This window comes from Nothoprocta perdicaria, unplaced genomic scaffold, assembly GCF_003342845.1.
Source record: "Nothoprocta perdicaria isolate Ctin4 unplaced genomic scaffold, notPer1 scaffold_0, whole genome shotgun sequence".
NCBI classification, from domain to species: Eukaryota; Metazoa; Chordata; class Aves; order Tinamiformes; family Tinamidae; genus Nothoprocta; species Nothoprocta perdicaria.
The window spans coordinates 1,506,142-1,527,639 of NW_020454092.1; the positions used below are offsets into that span (position 1 = coordinate 1,506,142).

At 37.8% G+C, this 21,498-nt stretch overlaps 1 protein-coding gene across 2 annotated transcripts; it reads right to left on the reverse strand.

Annotated features, from left to right (window-relative positions):
* Positions 1 to 341: 341 nt before the first annotated feature.
* On the reverse strand, positions 342 to 18,838 carry PPIG (peptidylprolyl isomerase G). Of its 2 annotated transcripts, XM_026047259.1 has the most exons (13): positions 18,787 to 18,838; positions 14,662 to 14,741; positions 14,482 to 14,556; positions 13,046 to 13,153; positions 12,601 to 12,645; positions 10,489 to 10,576; positions 9,340 to 9,369; positions 9,114 to 9,253; positions 5,618 to 5,822; positions 4,282 to 4,449; positions 3,019 to 3,103; positions 2,470 to 2,606; positions 342 to 2,153 (listed from the first exon to the last, which is right to left on the reverse strand). In XM_026047259.1, the coding sequence occupies exons 2-13, from the start codon at positions 14,720 to 14,722 to the stop codon at positions 902 to 904; spliced, it is 2,394 nt and encodes a 797-aa protein (XP_025903044.1). In that variant the 5' UTR covers positions 14,723 to 14,741; positions 18,787 to 18,838; the 3' UTR covers positions 342 to 901. The 2 variants fall into 2 exon arrangements, with proteins under 2 accessions (XP_025903044.1, XP_025903115.1); XM_026047330.1 differs by lacking the exon at positions 18,787 to 18,838 and having other exon boundaries at positions 13,046 to 13,089; positions 14,662 to 14,742.
* Positions 18,839 to 21,498: the final 2,660 nt, after the last annotated feature.

Below are 21,498 nucleotides of genomic sequence, written 5' to 3' on the forward strand. Positions count from 1 at the left end.
CTGAGAGGAAAATCAATGGACAGTCTTAAGATTAAGGAGACTCTGGCAGAAAGCAAATTTTTAGCAGTAATAAATTAATTCAAAACAGCTGTCCCAAAGCATTACGTGAAACTCTGCTTCAAATAACCCAGCTACCCAAATCGGCAACATTTCTTCTCTCAAGGACAAGTGCTTGGGAGCAGGGCAGGCACGGCTGGAAACCGGGCTGCTCCGTGCTGGCTGAAGCATCCGAGCTGATATTTCCACAAGAAACATGAGAGCAGAGAAAGGGAGGTTGCAGAAGAAGTTACACCAAAGGACGAGCACTTCATAAAAACTGCTTTCTACAAAAATATTAAGGACAAAGAAATAATTCCCGAACACGGGCAACTGCCCTCGTGCACGAATGGGTTCTACAGCTGACAGTGCGAATGGTGAAGATTTACTTAGACTGGCTCACCAGACAACAAACAAACAAAAAAAAATTCATTTCCTCAGGTTTTCTACATACTAAAATATGAGTATAGCAGCAGGTAGGAGTAAAGGTCACCTTGTGTAATTTCACTAGCATTAAAAAGACATGTAGCACATTTGCAGCTTTCTCCTTCACACATGAAACACTTCTTTGCAGGCAGCGATTGTTTGCACAAATTTCTAAGTTCATAGGTAGAAAATAAACCGGCACAGAAGTTGCTTTCCTACCTGAAAACACACCAGGATACATAAAATAAATATTTAAAACACAGCACACTGTATTACACATTGAATGTGTTTTTCATTTCAAGTTTATTAAAACTTTAGCAGTACAAATGATCCAGGTTTTAGATTATCAAAAGACCAAACTGAAGTCCACATCTTAAAAAAAGCGTTCCCCAAAATGTCTCTAAAACTTTGAGACAATGGAAACATTAAGTCCACAAACTCATCCATGCCGGTCATCATCTGTTCCAGGACTTGTTTCATGATCAGACTTTTTATCCTTATTCTGGGCTTCATCTCTTTCCTGACTCTCTGATTTTTGGTTTGTTTCTTTTTCTGGTGACTTCTCCTTTTCTTTGCTCCTGCGTGAATATGATTTTTTTGATTCTCTCTCTTTACTACTTGGTCTCTTTTTTGAGTCTGGACTTCTATCGTGATCTCTGCTAGACTTCTTATCTCTGCTGGATTCAGGACTGCTACTGTCACGGCTCTTTGAACGCCTCCTCCTTTGGCTTTCACTATCATTCCTCCTATGAGAGCTTCTGCTTTCTCTGTTTGAATACCTATCCCTGGTTCTGCTTTGACTATCCTCTCTCTCTGAACTCCTCGATTCTCTCCTCCTCCGGCTTTCTCTTCCCCTATATCTATCTGGTGTGCCTCTCCTTTCCCTGCTTCTTGATCTTCCTCTTCTTCTTTCTCTGTCTCTATCTCGGTCTCGGTCTCTATCCCGGTCTCTATCTCGGTCCCGGTCTCTATCCCGGTCTCTATCCCTATCTCGGTCTCGGTCTCTATCCCTATCTCGGTCCCGGTCTCTATCCCTATCTCGGTCTCTATCTCTATCCCGGTCTCTATTTCTTGAATATTCTTTACTTCTACTGCGATCTCTGTCTCTACTTCTAGATCTTCTTCTCCTATCCCTGTCCCTGCTTTTGCTTCTCTCCCGTGTTCTACTGCTGGAGCTATGTTTTCCTCTCCCATGTTCACGATCTTTGCTTCTTGACCTGTGTTTATCCCTGTCTCTACTCTTACTATGATCTTTTTCATTACTTCTCGAACCTGCCCTTCTACTTCTTTCCTTGCTCCTACTTCTTTCTTTATCTCTTCCTCTAGAATCATAACGTTTTTCCTTTTCTCTGCCTTTCTCATGGTCCCTCTCTTTGCTTCTTGATCTTGCTCTCTTTTCATCATGTCTGTTGTGCCTGGAGTCTCTTTCTTTACTTTTTGATTTCTCCCGGCTTTTGCTATGGCTTCTGGACTTAGCTCTCTTCTTGGCCTTGCTTTTGTTATGCTTGTCATCTTTTTCTGAATTCCGTCTTGTCTCTCTATCTTTGCTGCTTGATTTATGATCTTTTTTCTTCTCCTTTTCTCCTCTTCTGCTTGGACTTTCAGAAACTTGTCTGTGGTCTGATATTTTTCTCTCCTTTCCTCTTCCTGGGCTTTTTTGATTATCTTTCTTGTTTTCATTTATTTCACTCCTTGGAGAGAGAAAAGTATAGCTTTTAAATACTTTGAATTCCTCCACTCTGCAAAATGAAGTCAGAAGTGAAAAAGCTTCATAACTGAAATTTCAATCACATTAGGATTGCTACATTAACATCTTCAAATCTACAGTAGTCACAAATGCGTATGATTAAAAACAGGAGGAGTTATGAGGCAACAGGTAACAAACGTCAATAATCAGTAACATTTTCATTGAAATTACTGTAAGACAAGAAAAAAAACTGAGAAGATGGGTATTACTTAAATATATAAAAAGTTCATTGCATATACTCTGAAAAGAAACAATCTTACTTGTCCCCTTTTATCCATCTTTCTCCACTGGACACTCTAATTCTTTGAGCTCTCTGCATTTCTTGCCTCCAATGTGGAGGAGTCTCACTGCGCCTGAATCGATCTCTTGACCTGGATCTGGAGGGTGTCCGGTAACGCTTGAAAAGCGAAGAGAAAGAAAAGAAAGTTGGATTTCCCATGTCATGCTCGCTAAGCAAGCTTTTAATCCCTGCTACGTGACTCTGCACTGCACCTAACGCAGTACTTGGGATTTCTACACTGAGCTGAACTAACATTAACAATTTATTTACTCAGTTAAAATGTATTTGATATTCAATTAAGTCAGGGATACCAAATAACTTACTTATACAGTGATTTTATTTCAGAATTGTTGTACAAGCTAGCAAGTCTTCTGTCATTTTTATTCGGACAAATGTGACTCACTTTTTTAGCAATGAAAATTCTTTGGCAAGCAACACCGAAGAGAAGATGCTTCTGTAAAACCACCTGATACATAAAAAAATGTATAGTATGTTTATTTGGCTTGGAGAAAAGACTGTAAACATTTACCCTTGGTCCTCTTCCTTTTATTTTCCTTCCAGATCTGGTCACTAACAGCCTTCTCTGGTATGTTGACTGGGAATTTGATAGATTACTAAAAAAAAAAAAGAGAGAGAGAGACACATTGATTATAACATGATCTTAATCTTATAAACTAGACGAAGAGAAAACAAGATGAAAAACTCACATAAATATTATTTACAAATGAAGGAGTTTTACTTTCATTCTTAATTACTTTTTAGTTTTGTATGAGACCTTAATAGAATTGTATTTTTTCTTCCATATCTGAAAAGGATAAATACAGCTTAAAAAAGTTTGAGTGAGGAAAAGTGCCTTTTCTTTCAAGCTTCTTGGTAGCAACTTCGCAGTTTGGAATTTGACTAGCACACCTACCAAGACAAAGTAAAACATCATGAACTCACATGGACTACATTTTAATACTTCATGAGAGAGGCTTCTTTTATCATTTTTAAAATGAAGACGTTCTATAGAGATAACGGAGAAATTAATTTGCAATGGATTCCTGCCCCGCATGACGTTTCATTCCTGGGCATGGAAAGTGAGGAGGCTCTGACAGCCGGGAGAGGCACCACAGGGACAACACAAGCCACTCGCCATCGCTTCACTTCCACCTGCCTCCCCTCTGCCACGGGACAGCAGACAGGGAGTGCGTGTGGCCCCCGTGACATTCCGCCTGGGCACCTCAGTAACCTCTAGACAGGGCTGGCTTCTACGTAAAACCTTCATTTGAGGTAACCTGTTGATATCAGTTCATATAACAATAACTGCATCCTTGTTAATCAGCTTAAGGGAGCCACCATCTTGATGGTGATTCCAATTAAAACTGCTATAAATTAGTTTCCAAGTTTTTTCTTACTGTTTTTTCCTCTTTTAAAGTTCAATTCCAACGGAATCTTTGCAAGACAAGAACTAAGCAAACTTGTTCTATTTTTAGGTTAAGTCCATTAAAAGTACACGTGATGAAATCTGCTCAAACTCGATTAGAATATTCCCCTTCCTCCAGCATTTCTAACAAAAGCTTCATATTTTTCACTCACTAAAATGATTTCTGAACATCAAGCCTATTTTTCTAAGGCAGAAAATACAGCTGATTTAACTGAAAAAATTCATTTTTCTTCCAGCAGTGCTCACAATATGTCACTATCGAACAGGGCAAAAAACACTGGTTCACTACAGACACTTCAAAAAAAACAGCCATATGACCATATGTGCTGCCAGCAGTGAGTAGTCATGTTGAAACACACATATTACCTTTCTCTTTCCTTCTCTCTGCTTTTCCTTTCTTTTTCTTTCTCATCTGCTTTAGGAGGACTTTTCCGCATGAGGAACCGATTTTCAGGTATAGGAGGAATTTCTTCAGGACGGACAGTGGATAACGGTTGTGCTTCGGGGTTTTCATCTTCACTTTCACTGGATGAACTTTGGTTTTGTATAAAAGAGAAATATTCACATTTAAAATAAGTTATTTTGGCAAGGAAAGACTTTTGTATCAGAAATTACATTGACCCAATACACACTAAATCAAAAAAAATTATGCTGAAGACATACACATTTAGAGAGATGAAATCTATAGTTAATACTAGTATTTTTCTTTTGTAAAATAAACAAAAAACCTAGAGAACAAGCAGAGCTGTTTCAGATGCTGCTATTTTCCTTATGGTATCTTTGCTCCAAAGATTACATAAGTGCAGTAGATTTCTGACCAATAATTTTGATCTATAAATTCCCAGGGTGCAATATCAAACATGCATGTATTCTAAATTTAGATACAGGCTAAAAGAAATCATGACAGAAAAGTCAAGCTCTGATTTAAAATTTGTATATGTGACTGCCTACAAGCTATTATAAATCCAAACAGATAGTACAAACCACAATCGTGTGTGAAATGTGCTTGGGCACAGAGAAATGACGCCTGGCATTGGTCAAATTTGGTCAAAAGCACTGTCCTGAGTATTCCTGACGGTGCAGTGCTGGCTTAGAAAAATGCGACTTGCTCTCACACAGTTGTATCCCATAGTGAATGCAAACAAAATTATCAGACTGAAAATAACATTTTCCGAAGCATGAGTCTTAGAAGTCTGTCTTTATCATCTTCCAGTGAAACTGTAAGACTTATAGCATGTAAGATAGAATGTGACTAGTCTTAAGTATGTTTATTTGTGTATGAATTCTGTTTTATTCCTGCATACTACATTCTCAGGAGACTCCCCCATATGGAGCCCAATTTGGACTGAATACAGAAGTGAATTTCATGAAATAATCAGTCAAGGTACCTGCCAAATCAAGCCCTGCAATTTCCCAAGCCTCAGCCCATTCCTTCAGAAGTGGCCAGATATCCACACTTACAGTGTGCTTCACCGTCAAAGTAGAAAAATTCAAACCACTACATGAAAATCTTCTGTCTCCCAAACTTGCCAATACATACTTCACAAGTTAGAATGTGTGCCTGTATATGTGTATGTACACACACACATACAGAGAGTAGTGATAGTTTAAGAAAGTGATAGTGTTATGGTGCACAGGAAGTAAAAAGGCAGAATGTTTCCAAAATTCCTTTTATAAAAACAAGAAAATTCCCAAAATTGACCTTTTCTTGCTTTTCTTTCTCTTTTTCTTTTCTTTCTTATGTTTTCTGGAATTTTTCTTGTGTTTCTTTTTTCTTTTCTTGGATTTCTCTTCAGAAGCACTCTCAGAATCCGATGATGAATCAGAAGAAGAGTCTGAATCACTTGAACTTTCTGAATCACTGGATGAAGAGGACGATTTATGTCTTTTTCTGTCTTCTTTCTTGGCTTTAAATCAGAATAAGATACACATATTTCAGTAACTGTTTCTCTCAAATAAAAAAATAAGAATACACAAGAGATTTCAAATATCTTTTATTTACAAAAATGATCTTAAGCACCAAATCTGTACTGGTAAGAACGTATAAAATTGTGAATGCTTTCAGATGCAGCTACTTAAGTTAGCCCAAGACGTAAGTGAAGATTCACAGACAACAAAGCCTTGTGCTTATTGAAACCATGGTCTAAACAGTCCTAATCCTCCAGCTCATTTTTTTCTTTCTTTCTACAAAAAGATACAAATCATTTACTAAACATCTGGTATTAAAAAGGAACCCTGCTACAGGGTAGACTGCTTCATCGCTACATATTTTATAATTTCTTGAATGTCTTGGAGCTTTAAAACAGCAATTCACTGGCATTCTGATGGCAGCCCAGGAACAAGCAAACCAAGAACAGACACTAATCTGCCCCTCTTCCTGCCTAAACTGATCTGATATCTACTTAAGATACTAAAAGTGATGCAAGTATTAGTTCAGAGTCAGAGTAATTTGAGAAAAATGATACTGCTAAAAAATATATAACTTAGCAAAAGCTATTTGAGGCTCAGAGCTATAGACATTTTAGTGTCTATCAGTTGAACAGCATGAACATTTCAAATGCGTGAAGAAATTTACACCAAGCTACTGGCTACAAAATTAGAAGTTTTATCCAGAGAAGCAAACGAAACAAAAGATAAGCAGCCCCAGTCATTTCAGACTTAGTCTTATCAAAACTGGCTTTTGTAATTGATATCTAACATTGTTTTGCTTGGTTACTGCAAATTGCAAAAATAGTATTCACTGCACAACATAACACAGCTGCAGAAACAAGAAACTGAACCTTGACCATTAAACAGAAGAAAAATATACAAAAATAAATGTTGACATCAAAACAGCTTCTTTTCTAGCCACAGAAAATCTGTATTTTAGAATAACATATGTTAAGACTTTGGAACAGTCTATAGCTTGGAATTAGAAATGAATTTTAGCAGGGTAAATGAATCTTTGCAGTAGAATTCATATAGACTGAAGTATTAGCCTGATTTACATATCTTTTAGTAGCTTGGTCTATCCAAAGAATTCAAAACTCGTCTTCACAAAACAGGGAAATGAGGAGAAGAGAAATACAAGATTCATACTAATACAAAGTGCAATCTATCTGCATCTGAGAGTTGTTCAGATACAGCAAACATGATGCTTTCACACAAAAATTTCTCCCTGAATAAATGAAGCTTTCTTCATTTTTATTATCTGTAATACAAAATAACACCTGTTTATTCCAGCCAAACACTTGCTCTGTTGGCCGACAGAGACCTGGGCCCAAAAGGATGATGCAATTTATACTAGCTGTTGTGCATCAGAGGTTGTTATAAAACAAATACTAAGCCAAGTGATTACTCTTTAAAAAGGGAAAGTTATCTTAATGTATTTTTGCTGCTAGACAATCTTTTAAGTGTGTGCAGCTGTGTGCACATGCACATTTGCAAGACAGGAGGGAATAACAAAAGAAGAGCTGAATTGGTTCCATTGCAAACAGAATATTTGGCAGAAGGTTTCAGATTAACTTTCTCCTCTACTGACCTCTGTCTCCATCCAGCAGCAAATACTATTTTGAAGACCAAACCAATCTAGTCCCAGTCAGTTACAGACCACACCAACAAATAACCCTGATCCTGCAGAATGAAGGTCGGTGAGGAGGAGAGACTTCTATTTACAGTCAAACTGCTCCACGTTATTTTTGCTATTGGGTTTCAACCTATCAACGCATCTGAAATAGAGGCCTTGCTTCCCACTCCATTCACTGTGACCTACAGCATTTGCCAAACTTCATAAATTACCCCATCACACTGCATGGCACAGCCAGGCACTCTCCGCACCTCAGCTTGCGGGGGAGTACAGCAGCTCTTACCTGTTATCAGACTACTGCACTTAAAAGGAAGGAAGCCGCTGGCCCGCGAGCAGCCAGGGCCACTACCTAGCCCTGCGGGTGCAGCAAGGGCACTCGTGCTTACCCTGCTAACCTGCTCACTTGCACACTCCCCCAAAACAGGCTGCTTTTGTTTCAAGACACTACAGGACAGGTATTTGCTTTGTGGTTTTTTTTTTCCAATCATCTTGCTGTTGAAAGTTTTCTTCCTCTCCCTTGTATTTTTATGTGTTTCTCCTTGCTATTTGCCATGGGTTTTCCTTCCACTCTTTAATGACCTACTGCTTCTTACCGTGAATATTACAGATAGTAATCAATTCCTCATAGATATCTATTCATGAGAACTTATAATTAACTCTTGTTAACAGGCCAAAGTTGTTACTATGAGGACTGCTGTGCCACAATGGCCTCTGGAAGCAGTTGTCTCTGCAGACAAGGGACTCGCAGGCAGCTACCAGAGCGGAGGAAGAGCAGCTCTCCCCGCCTTTACTCCGAACCAGGCGGTCGAAGCCAAAACAAACACTTTGTACCTAACGGCCAGTCTACTAAAACTTGGCATTTGTGGAGTAGAAAAGCCTGAAACAACTGTTCAGAACAGCCTGCTGGTGAAACGGGGCTAATAATGATGTATAACAGTTGGGAAAAAAATGCATGTCTCAGAGGCTGAACAAGAGGAAAGGAAGGAGACACAGATTCAAAGTACAGACAAAACACAACTTAGAGTAACTGCTCTCCAGGACTGACTTTATTCTGTAAATATTTTATGACCCCCTAGTTATGAGACTTTGTAGTCTGTATCAGCATATTTTATATTCTATACTCATAGCTTTCTATATTCTCTATATTCACAGCTTGCTCTCTCCATATATATGTACACATGCACTATAAACACACACATACATGTATGTATATATAAATTTCATTACTAGGACAACACTATTTGTAAAATTATTCTTTAATTATGAAGGCAGCCATAATCAGCTTCATTTGCTGAAGACACACTTTTACTGACAGGAACTCCATAGGGACATCTCTAGCAACAACAAAGATGATGAATCAAGCCTAAGTACGCTCTCTGCAAGACCCTAGAAATACCCTTTGTATGAGAAATCTTCACTAAAGACTATTGTTAAGAATTGACGAAAAAAATCTCTTTCCCTCCTGTATCAGAACGTAATTTTTAATCAATATCTTACTTTCTAATAAAGCTTTGATTAATCGAAATCACAATTTCAAAAAGATGAAGCTACATTTATTTGACTAGACGCCCTTCTGCAAAACTTCATCAATTCATTTCAAACAAATTCAGTTAAATATACAGTTCAACTTTACCTTTGGATTTCGGAATTAACTCCCCACAACTCAGTATGCGTACTTCAGCATATGGTTTACTAGATGCATCTGTTTTCTGATTTTCTATTTCTCTCACAACCTCTTGACCTGAGATGACTTGTCCAAAAACAACGTGATGTCTGAAAATTTAAACAGAAATATGACTTAGCAACAATTTTTTCAAAGCATTCCTCAAATGAACATAGAAGAAGATAAACGTATTTACCCATCTAAGTGAGGCGTAGGTTTAGTTGTTCTTTTGTTGTCAAACGAAGTAATTTAAAGAGAAAAACATAAGTTTTAGAGCAAAGTAGTCAGCATTTTAAGTTATACATTTTATATATGTGTGAATATATACATAAAGTGAAAATTGAGTAAACTAATAAAACTGCATTCAGTTATTTAATGTTTTATACATTAAACTACTTATTTTCTTACTTTGACTAACACATTTTACATACGTCAAACAAAAATACAGATTAATAAGTTTTCAGACCACATCTTTATATAGCATATAAGTACTCTACTAAATTATATTAACATCTCAAGTAATGTATAAAAATAAGGCAAACTGTCTTAAAGGAAGAAAACTGCAAATAACCTACTCATTATAAAACCTTCAGAAAACAAAGGAAAAAACAGTCTTCTACTTTTCATGTCAAGTTTCCTTGTAGAAGTGACTGTCTTTATACATGGAGAATCAAACTGTTCACAGTTCCCGCTACATAGGGATTACAAGGCACGTCAGCCATGATAGAAGTTGAATTCTGAGATAAATACACATACTATCTTTGAGCAGTCCCAAGTACACATCTAATGGCACGTGACATGTGCAACTGACCATAATTCTGGTCATGGCACACATAAGACTGTTGAATTTCAAGAATGCTTTCTGTAGATAAGAGTTATATATAAGTTTATATATGATTTTTTTAAATATTTCTGCAGTAGACACCTGTTAAATCAAAATGAGACTCCACTTGAAAGTTTTCTGTGACAGAAAATTTCTCTACCACTTTGAGTCTGGAGAAATCCCAGGGCTGCTTTCCCTCCCTTCAGACATTAAAAGAATGTCATAAAATTGTGCAAGGATCTAATAGATTTGCATTATTGCCTAAGTGAGAACGCACCTACTAAAAACAACAACTACAACAAAAAGCTCTTTTGTGCAGACATTGAGTGCTAAACGCAAGAGTGATTTTAAAAAAAAGTCATTTTCCCTAAAATGTTCATTAGAAAAATGGCATCTTTCCTGAGTTTATGAAAAAGCATCAGCTTTGAGTCTGTTTATGAGCTAGTCTCCAAAAATTAAGAGTTATCTTTGCAAATTACAACCCCCTGAGTCATGCACAATTTATAACAGTTCAATACTTACATGAAGAACTGTGAACCATTTGTATCTTTCCCTCGGTTGGCCATTGAAAGGAGAAATTCCTTGTTGTGCTTAACAGCAAAGCTTTCGTCTAAAAAATAAATTAAAAAACAAGTATTTTCAATTCCTTGAAAATGTCATGTGCTCAGATAAATGCTATAACCTAAGTAAACTCATCCTTGCCATTTCATTAAAAATAGCATTAAAGTTAGATTCAGAACAATAAGCACTATTTAAAAAAAGACATTACACCTTTCAGGCCATATAGTGCAACTTAAGAAGAGGCATTATGAATTTGATTTTTAGCCTGAGAAAAAAAACTAAGAATATAACTTCCTTATCAAGAAATTTGTTTTCTAACACTGTAAATAGAGACCTGACCATTCTAAGCTTTTGCTGTTTTTGTTCCACACATGCAGATCTTTCTCTCTCTGAAGCAGAAAAAGTTTATTGTGGTGCATTACGCATTATAAAACTCCCTAACTTTCCAGCTGTTTTGTTATATTTTAATAAATACGGAATTTAATGGTAATTTCAAAGAACTTCGGTTTATTGACTACACAGACAGGTTTAATCAAACTAGCCATGAAGAAAATAAGTTTAAATGAAAGGAATCTTACTTTGGATTATGTCATAATTTTAACAGTTCAGGTTAAATCCCAATGAAACTGAAATATAATCATCATTCTTCACTTAAGACACTTGCAACAGATCATCCTATCCTCCTTTATCACCTAAACAGCATTAAAGGCTGTAGAGGTATCTAAAATGTCCAGACTGAAGTTGTTTATTCATTATTATATAGAGTTATGGCAAGACAAAGAACATTCCTTTATGGTTATGATCTTGCATCACACTGAATCACTGGTAGTGAAAGGGACAGTTACAGTTCCTCCTACTGCCACCTGAACCACTGGTCTTGCACTAGCTGTTATCTAACCCCAGTGAGATGGTTAAGGAGACTCATCAGAAAGAAAAAAAAAAAGATAGAGAGAGAGATTCATGATAGCATGATGCACTGCACAAACAGCTACAGCTGCCACAAGGTAAGTTTTGCTGCTTCTTCCATCTCTTCCAACCATATCCTTTTCCAACCCCAGCTAATCACTTGTGCTGGTTTCTTACACTTGTTGGACTACCTAGTGAACTGGATTGAAACACTGATATGGATTTTTTTTTTTTTTTTTTTTTTTTGCGCTGTACAGCTTGTATGGCATTTTAACAAGCTGAATCAGCTTAGTTTCATCTGACGGGAACCACAGCAGTGCAAGCTAAGATCTCCCCTCTTCAGCAGTTGCAAACTGTTGATTCAACCAAAGGCCTGACAGAAAAACTGCAGCTTAAACTTCTCAAACAGTGAATAACTATTTTGATTGTTTGCTGCAAACTCAGAGAAGCACCAATGTTAGAAGAAAAATGGCAAGTAGAAGGGAGGATTACAGGCACCCCTTTATGTGGCAGATGGCCATCAGAAGGGTATAGCTGTAACATGAAACTCCTCTCTGAAACAGGGAGATGCTCCAGTACATTCTGGACCAACACAGGCTGGGAAGGAGGCTGGAGAGAGAAGACGATCTTAGGTGACACGGACTAAAAGAGAACCAGCACTGTGACAAAACTGACGCCTCTCAAGTTCTCTTGAGCTCAGGAAAACAAGGCTTTACACTTCCCTGTAAATAGAAAGAGCTTGCAAGACAATCAGACTCCATCATGACTTTGTCCTCCTGATTGGAGAAAAATGTAAGTCCCAACTTTTGGCTATCTGCTCAAGCTCAAAAAGGTACATTCAGAATCAGAATACCATGTTTAGAAACAATTATAAAAATGCAGGTCTGGCAAAATTCCTACATCTAAATGAATCTAATTTCTGTTTAGTTTTTCATTACAAAGGTTTACATCCTAACAACAATAAAACCAAACAAAAAAACACAAGAAACAACGACAAAAAACACTTCCCCTCCACATTATGATAGTCTCATGTGAAAAACAACAGAAGACTAAGACAAGTAAAGTCCTAATAAAGACATTGGAGTTGACACTTACAGAATGGAGACTACAGAACATAAATGTGATTGCTTAGAATAACAAAGGAAGAGTGGACTCACAAACTCTTACCTTCAAAAAAGCCACCATAAATGGATTCTCCTCCCCTGCCATTTCCTGAAAAGAGTAAAAGTAGCAGTTGCAACTTAAAGTACTCATAAATAGAGTCACATTTTATTGAGGATGTTTTGCAATACAAATTATTGCTCTAACTACATCTAAATGACTGGTATTATTCCTGAAGATATCTAAAGATGATCAGATAATAAGAAGCATCTCCTTATTGTTTCCTTTAAACAGAAACAAACCAACTTTATCATGAGACATAAAACTTACTGAGCACTAAGGTAATGGAACAGAATTTGCACATACATGCATATACATATTAAGTGTTCATGTAAGCCTCTTACTCAGAAAAAAAGTATTCAAGTTACAGAATAATTCATGTAGTAAAGGATGCTAAACAGGAGTATCCTATTCCATAAGCACTAGGGTTCTTTAAAGATTCATATCATACCTTCGCTGAAGTCACCTCCTTGGATCATGAAATCTTTCACTACCCTGTGAAACAGACAACTTTTGTAATGCAATGGCTTTTGGGTGGATTTTCCTGTACCCTTTTCACCTAAAGGAGAGGAAGGAAAAAAAAAAAAAAAAGAAAAAAAGAAACAAAAAACAAAAAGTGACTCTGTGTACCTGTACAATCATCACTATTAAAAAAGCACTGCCTAAGGGCTTGATCAAAGTTATTCACTGAGAAAAAAAAAAATACTGAGGTAGGCACATACCTGTCAGGTTCTTGCTTATATTACATTTGAGGAAACAGAGCAGAAACCAGCTTCTTACTATTCTTAAATACAAAGAAGCAATGAAGAAGTTCATTTGAATTTAACTTAAATTTTAAATGTGAACCATTAAGTATAAACTTCATAAGATTTTTTCTGACTTGAAATGCTAATCAAAGACTTCAAGTAAAAAAAATCCTTGCACTAGCAAGGAAATAAGACCTTTTTAATCTAACTTAAATCTAACTTTTGGATATTTTGTAGACCAAGCATCATACCAAACTAGAACCAAAGACAAACAAAAAAGACATACACATTTGGGGTTCAAAATTATGAAATTCTCGTATGCTGATTTTGTGCAAGTAATGCCCAGTAATGCCTACTTTCCTGTAGCCAGCACAAGTGTCATACAAGGTGCACCAGCTAACTTCACACAACTAATCACACACCTCATCCTGATCAAATTAGTACTGCTGAGCGATTCATAAGAGATGCTACAAACTCTTGACCTGGAAAGGACCAGAGCTGACAGGAAAAGAAAGCAGGAAATGCTTAAGACAGAAAAAAAAAATCACTCTTGAGATAATACTTTATTAAAGTTTTTTTTGATAAAATATCGGCATTTTCAAAAAAAAAAGCAGAAAGTCCACAGGAAAAAATATTACTATTTGGGAATGTTTCTAGGAGTTTTTTTTTTTCACTACTTAATTCAAATTTCACTAGAGATGAAAGTCACCAGGTTCCATCTACAAAGAAAAAAAAATGTCAGCCAAGTAGGAAGCAAAGATACCAATGAACACCAGCAATACCTTTGAAATATCTCAAAATATCCCAAGACTAAAACAGACGTCTGCATGTTTGACCTCTTAGTTCAGGACTGGATAATGTTACATAATGTAAGTGGTAATTTCTAGTAACAGAAAATCAGCTTATTGTGTCAGTATTTGAACTTGATTAGTATATGCTTCCTGAAACATTCTAAGCCAAAGCTACAACTGCTTTGATTTTGCAGCAGATGCATATGAAAAATCTGCTGAATCTCTATAGATGCCAGGAGGCAATGCTTTATATGTTTGTTTTTGTGTCAGAAAATGCCAGGAAGAATACTTTAGGTGCCAAACTAACATGGTATATTAAAAACCATAAATAGAATTAAAAATCTACAAACCTGTGCAAAGGCAGCGAAAATTCTCACATGTCTTTGGACACACATCTGAAAACAACTCAAAGACCACTCTTCCAGCTAGAAAAAAAGTCACATTTGTTACAAAGTGGACTCTTATTAGCACTATTCTTAGATATTTAATTGAATATTAAATATAAGGATTACATATTTTAATTTTCTTACCAGGTACATTGTTGATGGCTATGTCAAAAAAGCAACGAGGTCTCTGGACCTTTACTCCCATGGCTTCAAAAGTTTAAATACTGTAAATAATAAAAATAAACATGAGTGTTTCCCTTTGTGTAGTGAAATTATGCTCGTCAAAGAAGATTTTATAAGACAACAAAAACTGTACAAATGATAAGAAAAAGAATGCATAAAAAACTCATAGCAAAAAAAAAATTTTGGAAAGACTTCCAAATACTTCCAAAGACTTCATAGAACTTCACACAATTTCATGTTTTGTGGACCCAAAGGAGTGATTTGTTTTTACTGCTTGCTGCAATTGTTTTAACTTGAAGCTTAACTGCCATAGCTCAAAAAAAAAAAAAAAAAAAAAAAAAAAAAAAAAAAAAAAAAAAAAAAAAAAAAGATACTGCAAGGTATAGGTAACATAAATTTTTAAGCCTTCTGGCTCTACAGATGGTATAACATAACCACTTTAAGACATTTCTTCCTAGATTTCTTGCATTTTCAGGACAAATCTGAATGAATCACAGAAACAAGAGCCGCTTTGGGCCCCCAGTGTGCTCTCTAGCACCTTACTGCAGCAGCTGCCTTTGAAGTGTCTAACCAGCGTAATTCGGGACCCCCAGGTGCAGCGCTAGCAGCCGGGGATGTGCAGCCCCCATGCCACGTCCCCTCGCTGGCTTTGGCGCAGGCCGGTGGTCCCAGGAGCGGGTCAGCCACTGCAGCGCACTCAAGGTCAGCTTCTGCCAAAGTCCTTTTCCATTAACAGAACTGGTCCATGAACTACACCTGCTCCGGAGCGACACACTGCTTAGGACATCAGGAAGCACAAAGAGTGTAGGACAGGACCTCCTCTGACCGCTGGCGGCGAGTCCATCAGCTCTGGGACAGCTCTGCTGCTTCTCACCCTGTCTGCCCATCCTCACTCACACTGTCACCCGCAGAGACGCCCCTGGCCAGGCTGCCATCCCTTAGCGACCCGCAGCAGGTACCCAAAGGCTTGCAGCAAAAGGCCGCGGCGCAGGGGGAAGCAGAACCGCACATAGGGCTGCAGACAGGAGGCCCCAGCAGCCCTGGAGCAGTGACAGCCACGCGCTGCACCCCAGGCCTAGCTGGGGCTGCAAACTAGCAGCAGCCACACTAACAGGGCAGTCCTCAAGCACAAAAAGGAGTTCTCCCAGGGAAATAAGGGCTCGATGCAGTCTATCAAATTCATACAAAAGCACAACTGGGCCCAAACTGCCACTGTTAGACAGCTCTGAAGAGCTGACATACTAAGCACATCACATGCAAACCAAAGGAAAGAACAAGAAATATCTGTGTTCTTCTCTACTTAAACAGGAGGTCTGCTTCCCTATTAAACGCCTGCTGTTCATATAAGCAATTGTAATAGACTGTTCCTCAAGCAGCTCTGATCAGGACCATCTTTATCACCAACTATACAGGTAGGGAACATCAGAGTTGCCCGGCAGCATGTACAGAACTGAAGGGATAGGGAGGACTCCCTAACCATGCAAGGGACTACTCCTGATTTTATAAGCTATATTCTGCAACCTAGAAGTAAAGAAAGAAGCACTAAAGCACTTTTTTTTCCACTAACTTCTTTGCAACAATTACTGAAGTAGGGCACTTTCAGAAATATCAGATTTTTTTGCTATAAATGTTAAAAAAGAATGGTCAAGGAGTTAATAACTGTTCATGGCTACAGCTTGATACCTAGCCCTAAGCATTCAATTTCTTCAGAGAGCATTTCCAGCATTCCTGTCACTATGAGATCAAGAGTTGCTCCTATTAGGAAACAGACCATTCTACATTAAAAAATAAAGCTGCGGGTTTTCCACAATTACCGCTAAGCGAAACAGCTTCAGCTTTGCATTGCCTCTCCTTTCATGCCATTGATTATATTTCTTGAGAACCCTAATGTAACTTTTGCCATATTCTTGGCTGTGTCAATCCCCTTATTTTCATTAAAGGCTTCCCTTCATGTCATTGAGAAATCTAGCCTCCAGTATGTGATACTCTCTTCCTTTGCTTATTCCCCAATCTCTCTCAACTGCTTCAGAAAGGAAACCAATATGATAATGGCAGAAGAATCTTTAAGACTGGAGCACTCTGCCCAGCATATGGGATGCAACCTATGAATTTGCAGTTCTAGTTATATTTGGTTGCCAGAAAACAAGACTAAAATCTGTATTTTAGACATACTGCATACATAACCTCTTCTAGAACTGAATCTCTTCTAGTAGCTGTGCTACAGAACAGCCTAGAAAAACTATTGTTGCCATCTGTCACATTCAGCTTAAGAACTAGAGGCTGTAAGAAATCAAAAGCCTGTAATGTAATCATGTTAGTCTATATTCTCTCCTCCTTGTGCACAATATTACTCCAACAGTTTTGTCAAGATTATACAGGGAAAATTCCAAGCACAAAGCAGGAGTCATTTAAATGAAAGACCAGGCAATAGCTCATCATGCATGCAACTCAGCCTGACTAGGCTTTGCAAACACGCAGAACCTCAGCAGATCCCACCCTCACTGCTGTGCAACAAATGCATTAGTTCACACAGTCAGAACCTGAATCCAAAGCGGCAGCCCTGCCTTGGCCTGCTTGCTCCTGCCTCCCGCTCTTCTATCAGTACAAGCAGTTTTGCAGCCCCATGAAGAAGCAAGCAAAGAAAACTCATCTAGCTGAAAACGTTCCTGGGGTCACGTTAGCGGAACACCAGCCCGTTCATGGCACTGTTCACACACTCTCCTGGCACAAGGACGAGGCAGGATGGGGCGAGGGAAATGGGAAGGCGGTAGTGGACAGACTTCTGTCAGAACAGAAACTCAGGCACCGTCCATAGGAGAATACAGCCATGTGGAGAAGGGGAAAAATAAAAATAAAATTTTGGTGATTAAAGTGCAAATCAATTTAGCAGAACTAAGACATTCAAGGGCCTGTAGTGGATGGCTCTTCAACTGTATGTGAACTTTAGACATTTGGCTGTTGGACTTGAGCGAGAGATACTGAATTTTTGCTTTATGGGCAATTAGATTGAGAAACAGAAGAGGAAAGTATGAACTATATACATGATTTTATATACATGAATTACATACACAATTTTAGCCAAAACAAATGCACATAATCTTAATAATGAGAAACATCTTTAATTGCAGATTTTGATAATGACTAAAGTTACTTATAAAATAAATGTCAATATACCTCCTGCAATTTTGACTTGGTTTTGTAAAGAAAAGAGAAGAGGGAAAGAAGAGGGACAGAGGGAGAGAGAGAATCCTACTTAAACTCTCATTCTCACCAACTTTTGCTTGATTGGGTAAGTTCATCTACATTCTCTCATGAGGAGTGGAACAAATGAAGCCTAGAGCATGGTCTAAATCCTTATGCGACACATTGCAATAAACTCAGGTCTACTTACCAATATGGTTTTCCTCATTACCTCCAGTTCCCCTGCACTTTCCCTAAATCCTCCAATAATCTTCCCTAAATACTGGCTGCATTTGGCTCCAAATGGCAATCAAATCGATTGCTTGATATGAAAACCCTGACTGAACAGCCCAAATAAACACACCTAATTCTTTAGTAGATGTTGCAAATATCTCCTGAAATAATCCAGGAATATCTCATCCCCGAAACTATTTGGAAGACTGAATCAAAACTTACTGGAAAGGAGTGGAGACAGCAATGCATTCTTAAATAAGAGAGCCGATGGAATAGAGTGGATAAGGCTTATTAAATCCCTAGTAAACCAGGCTAAAATACCAATGACATTTATCCTAACTACCTTTAAGTTAAGCAAGTATTTCCCCTTCAATATACTTAAGTATCTTTTGCAGGTAGGACTTTTTTCTTTTCTGTAGTTCATTGTGTATCTTTGATTTCAGAGACAGCTGCATTTGGTTTTTAAATTGCCCTATAATACATTTCCTTCTATTTTTCATGTCCAATTCTCCAAAAAGAAAACCTGCCAATGAGTCCTGTCTTTAACTTAATACAACTACTTTTCCATACTTGTATTTCTTTTCAACTATTACCTTGTTAATCCCACATAAGTACTACTGGAATAAATAAATCTCTTAAATTGATAAATTAATGTTCATATCACTAACTTACCAGCCAGAAGTCAGCTTGAAGGATCCCACTATGAACGTGCACACTAATGTTACCCAACATGTAAGGCAACATGAGAAAGTCAAATCACTCCTCTCTTCCAAAACCCTGAGGGAAAGGATGATATTGCAATCTAAATTCTGTCCTGAGATGTCCAAGCCATTCATCACTCTCTACCACCATCTAGAAGAGCCTGACTAAGTCTAAGTAAAAAGTGCCAACAGATTTACTTTAGTATACCTAAAGTGCTTATCAATAAACCCAAATCTACACTAAGCTGAACTTTCTATCTATACCTCAGTCAGGGTTCGCATCTCTTCACACCTGTGACCATCATTATTTCACTCAGTTATTTGCAGGATAAAGTTGGCCAACTTCTGGCCAGGCTGCAGACAGCCATCCTCTTTCAAAACAAGCTGTGCTGAGGGGGAAAAAAAATATGAAACAAGCTATTCACAAGTACCTCTCTGCCTGGGGTTATCACTTGTATCTGTGGATAGGCTTAAAAGTATGTGTGAAAGAATTTTTTTCCTGTCAAAATTACCCATGCTATCAAGTATCTAATATTATAACTGCTTTATATAACCCAGCTCCTTTTGACTGAAATAAACTAGGAAGCACTCACAGCCACAGACTAAGTGCAGTATCAGCACATGTCACACAGTGGAGAGGGGCCGATGGCCAGGAACACCCACGAGGCAAAGGCTTCCATAGGACCCCAAAGCCAGGATCAACGGGGGTTGCTACCAGAACGGAGAGCTTACACTTCCACGTGGTTAAAACTCATACAGATCACCAATATGCATGAAAACCACTCCTTCTGCCTCCTATGCATGGAAACATTTTGGCAGATGGACATGTTAGGTTAAAATGAGAATGGGAATGGAGACCAAGAATGCTAAATGCTCAGTCTAGCGTGGATTACATGGGAAATGAATTTATGGTTGCTAAATGATAGGATGATACTAGAGACATGAACAACCAAAATCCAACGAGCCTATCTTCAATCGCCATCATTTTCCTAAACATCAGCATCTTTTCCTCCCTATTTTACTATCAAGAACTGGAGACAGCAGCAATGACAACCAAGAGAGGCAGCTGTCACATTAGCCATTTACCTGCACAGAACTTTTTTGTCAGCAAGTTTAAGAATATGGTACTATTCTTGAACGGGTTTCAGGTTCATGATGTTTTCTTCTCAATCATGTGGACTTAAAACTTTTTTTCTCCCCCTAAATAAAGCACTCGTATTCTACACAGTTGTGTGGACCTTGTACTGTAAGACTTTCTACTCAGCATCACCCAGAGAAGTTTTCAAGCTTGGCTGCTCCCTCCAATGGTATTAAAAGAAATCTAACAACTTTCAAAATTTTTGCAGAAAAATAGTGACTGACACCACTTTCCAGGAGACCTTCTTCTCCAAAATAATGCCGAGAGTCTCTTCTTAGCTTACTGACATGGTATTTCCCCTTGTCTCCCCAAATCAAGGGATAAGACACCTGACAACACTGTCCTCCACGGAGGTAAGCAAAGAGTCTGCTTTTCTTTGAGAGAGGTTTAAGAAAATATCATTGTGAACTAGGTCTTTACTAAATAGGTGTCATGTATTCCCACACCACTACACTGTGAAGTTCATTTACATCACGTGTAGTGTGTATTTTTACAAACACTAACATGAACTCAGTCATCTTATACCAATGTATACAAAGAATGTACACACAGTTGTTATATCTCAGCTAGAACAAAAATATTCCACTGAGAAGGGAGACTGCCCACCAGTCCATATTCTTGTTTTATGTTCCCAGACAGAGAAATCTAGAATGAGAAAGATGATAAAGTATCTAAATATTTTCTTGCCAATAGCAAGTGGAAAGCTTTGTTGAGCTATGACTGTTTTTAATATCTACTTATTGGAGAAAATAAAACTTTGTTGTTACATGATGCTCAAAATAAACTCCAAAAGAGAAAATCCCTCCTCTCCCTGATTACTGAAGTTTTTAATAACACAAGATCACTTAAAACAGTAGGAAATACAGTTTTTTAATGCCAAGGCCTATTTGCAAGCCACGCCAAAAAAAAAAAAAAAAAAAAAAAAGACCTTGTTTCATCATTTTTTAATTTTTGTGGTCTACTCTTTTGACTATTACTTTGTATCTAGCCTTCCTTCTAGTGTCAACTTCACCTCCTTCATATTCTTCACTCATAATCCACAGAATATTATTCTTGCAAATCTTCTTTGGAAACAGTTCAGTGTTATCCAGCTAACTACAAAACAGTTTTTCACTTTCACAAAAGAGAGCTGGAAAAATGGGAAGCCTTAGTAAGAAGTACCATCCCAAGGACTATTAACTAGGGGGACTGCTGATGATCTACATTCTGCATATGTACCCCTTGCTTCACATCCACTTCACATAGTAGAAATTAGACTTTATTTTGTCAAACCCTAAAAATTATAAAGCTCTGATAAATAAAGCTACTTACACACTCTTCAGATTAAGATAAACTAATGTTTCGCAAGGCACGTGCAGTTTTCTTATTTCCCTACTTTTTTCTATTATGGTAGCGCTACAAACTTGTGTCACGATGCACGACCCCGCTGCATGGATGCATGGATTACTGCAATAAACTAGGCAAGAAAAAAAGAAACAAACAAACAAACAGAAAAGCACCACTTAGTCCTGCACAGGAGAGGAGGAGAGAAAAAAAAAAAAAAAA

Coding starts and splice junctions, on each gene's coding strand:
- PPIG (XM_026047259.1), bottom strand. CDS start 14,722: ATGGGAGTAAAGGTCCAGAGACCTCGTTGCTTTTTTGACATAGCCATC. Junction 13,154..14,481: donor TTTTCGCTGCCTTTGCACAG/GTTTGTAGATTT, acceptor CCTCTCCTTTAG/GTGAAAAGGGTACAGGAAAA. Junction 3,104..4,281: donor AGAGAGAAGGAAAGAGAAAG/GTAATATGTGTG, acceptor TTTTTTTTTTAG/TAATCTATCAAATTCCCAGT.